An 807-nucleotide genomic window follows, 5' to 3' on the forward strand; every position below is an offset into this window, starting at 1 on the left:
CTTACAAATTAAATATTTAGCTTGTTAACTAAATATTTAATTTGTAAGTTAAATATTTAGTTTATAAACTATGACATTTATAAATGTATGAATCATACGGTGAAAAACTGACTTTGAAAAATAAATCTGTTCTTTTTTTCTTATAAGAGGCTAAATAAAACTAAAGTATTGGGGGTAATTTTTGACGGTGTAACTTTTAAACGGCAGCCCACAGTCTGAGCAGGGTCAGAGGGAATCCTCACCTCTCGGGTGAACAGCATGGCAGTGTCATAGTGCTCCAGGTGCCTCTGGCTCGGTGGGTTGAAAAGCTGCTGCCAGGAGCAGAAGTTCCTCAGAGCAACGCCTCCATTGCTGGAGACCTCCGGTCCCGCCTGCTCGTCCTCCACCACCAGCAGCTTCACCACCACCAGGTTCACTGAGTTCTTTATGCTGGGGTGCTTGTACAGCTGGGCAGCCATGGACATGAGGGTGAGAATGTAGTGCTGTAGGGGGAAAACATGTTACAAACGTTACAAACATGTTACATACATGGTACAAACATGTTACAAACATGGTACAAGCATGGTACAAACACGGTACAAACACTTTGCAAACATGTTGCAAACATGATATAAGCATGGTACAAACACGGTACAAACACTTTGCAAACATGTTGCAAACACGGTACAAACACTTTGCAAACATGTTGCAAACATGATATAAGCATGGTACAAACACGGTACAAACACTTTGCAAACATGTTGCAAACATGATATAAGCATGGTACAAACACGGTACAAACACTTTGCAAACATGTTGCAAACATGA

At 40.9% G+C, this 807-nt stretch overlaps 1 protein-coding gene across 1 annotated transcript in view; it reads right to left on the reverse strand.

The window, feature by feature from the left end:
- Positions 1 to 807, reverse strand: part of LOC106533810 (A disintegrin and metalloproteinase with thrombospondin motifs 8) — a gene marked incomplete in the record, with an annotated part of 40,309 nt that overhangs the window by 29,933 nt on the left and 9,569 nt on the right. Inside the window, 1 exon segment of the mRNA XM_014030248.1 lies at positions 243 to 482. Coding sequence (XP_013885702.1) covers positions 243 to 482 — 240 coding nt within the window.

Source organism: Austrofundulus limnaeus, unplaced genomic scaffold (assembly GCF_001266775.1).
Source record: "Austrofundulus limnaeus strain Quisiro unplaced genomic scaffold, Austrofundulus_limnaeus-1.0 Scaffold1026, whole genome shotgun sequence".
Lineage (NCBI taxonomy): Eukaryota > Metazoa > Chordata > Actinopteri > Cyprinodontiformes > Rivulidae > Austrofundulus > Austrofundulus limnaeus.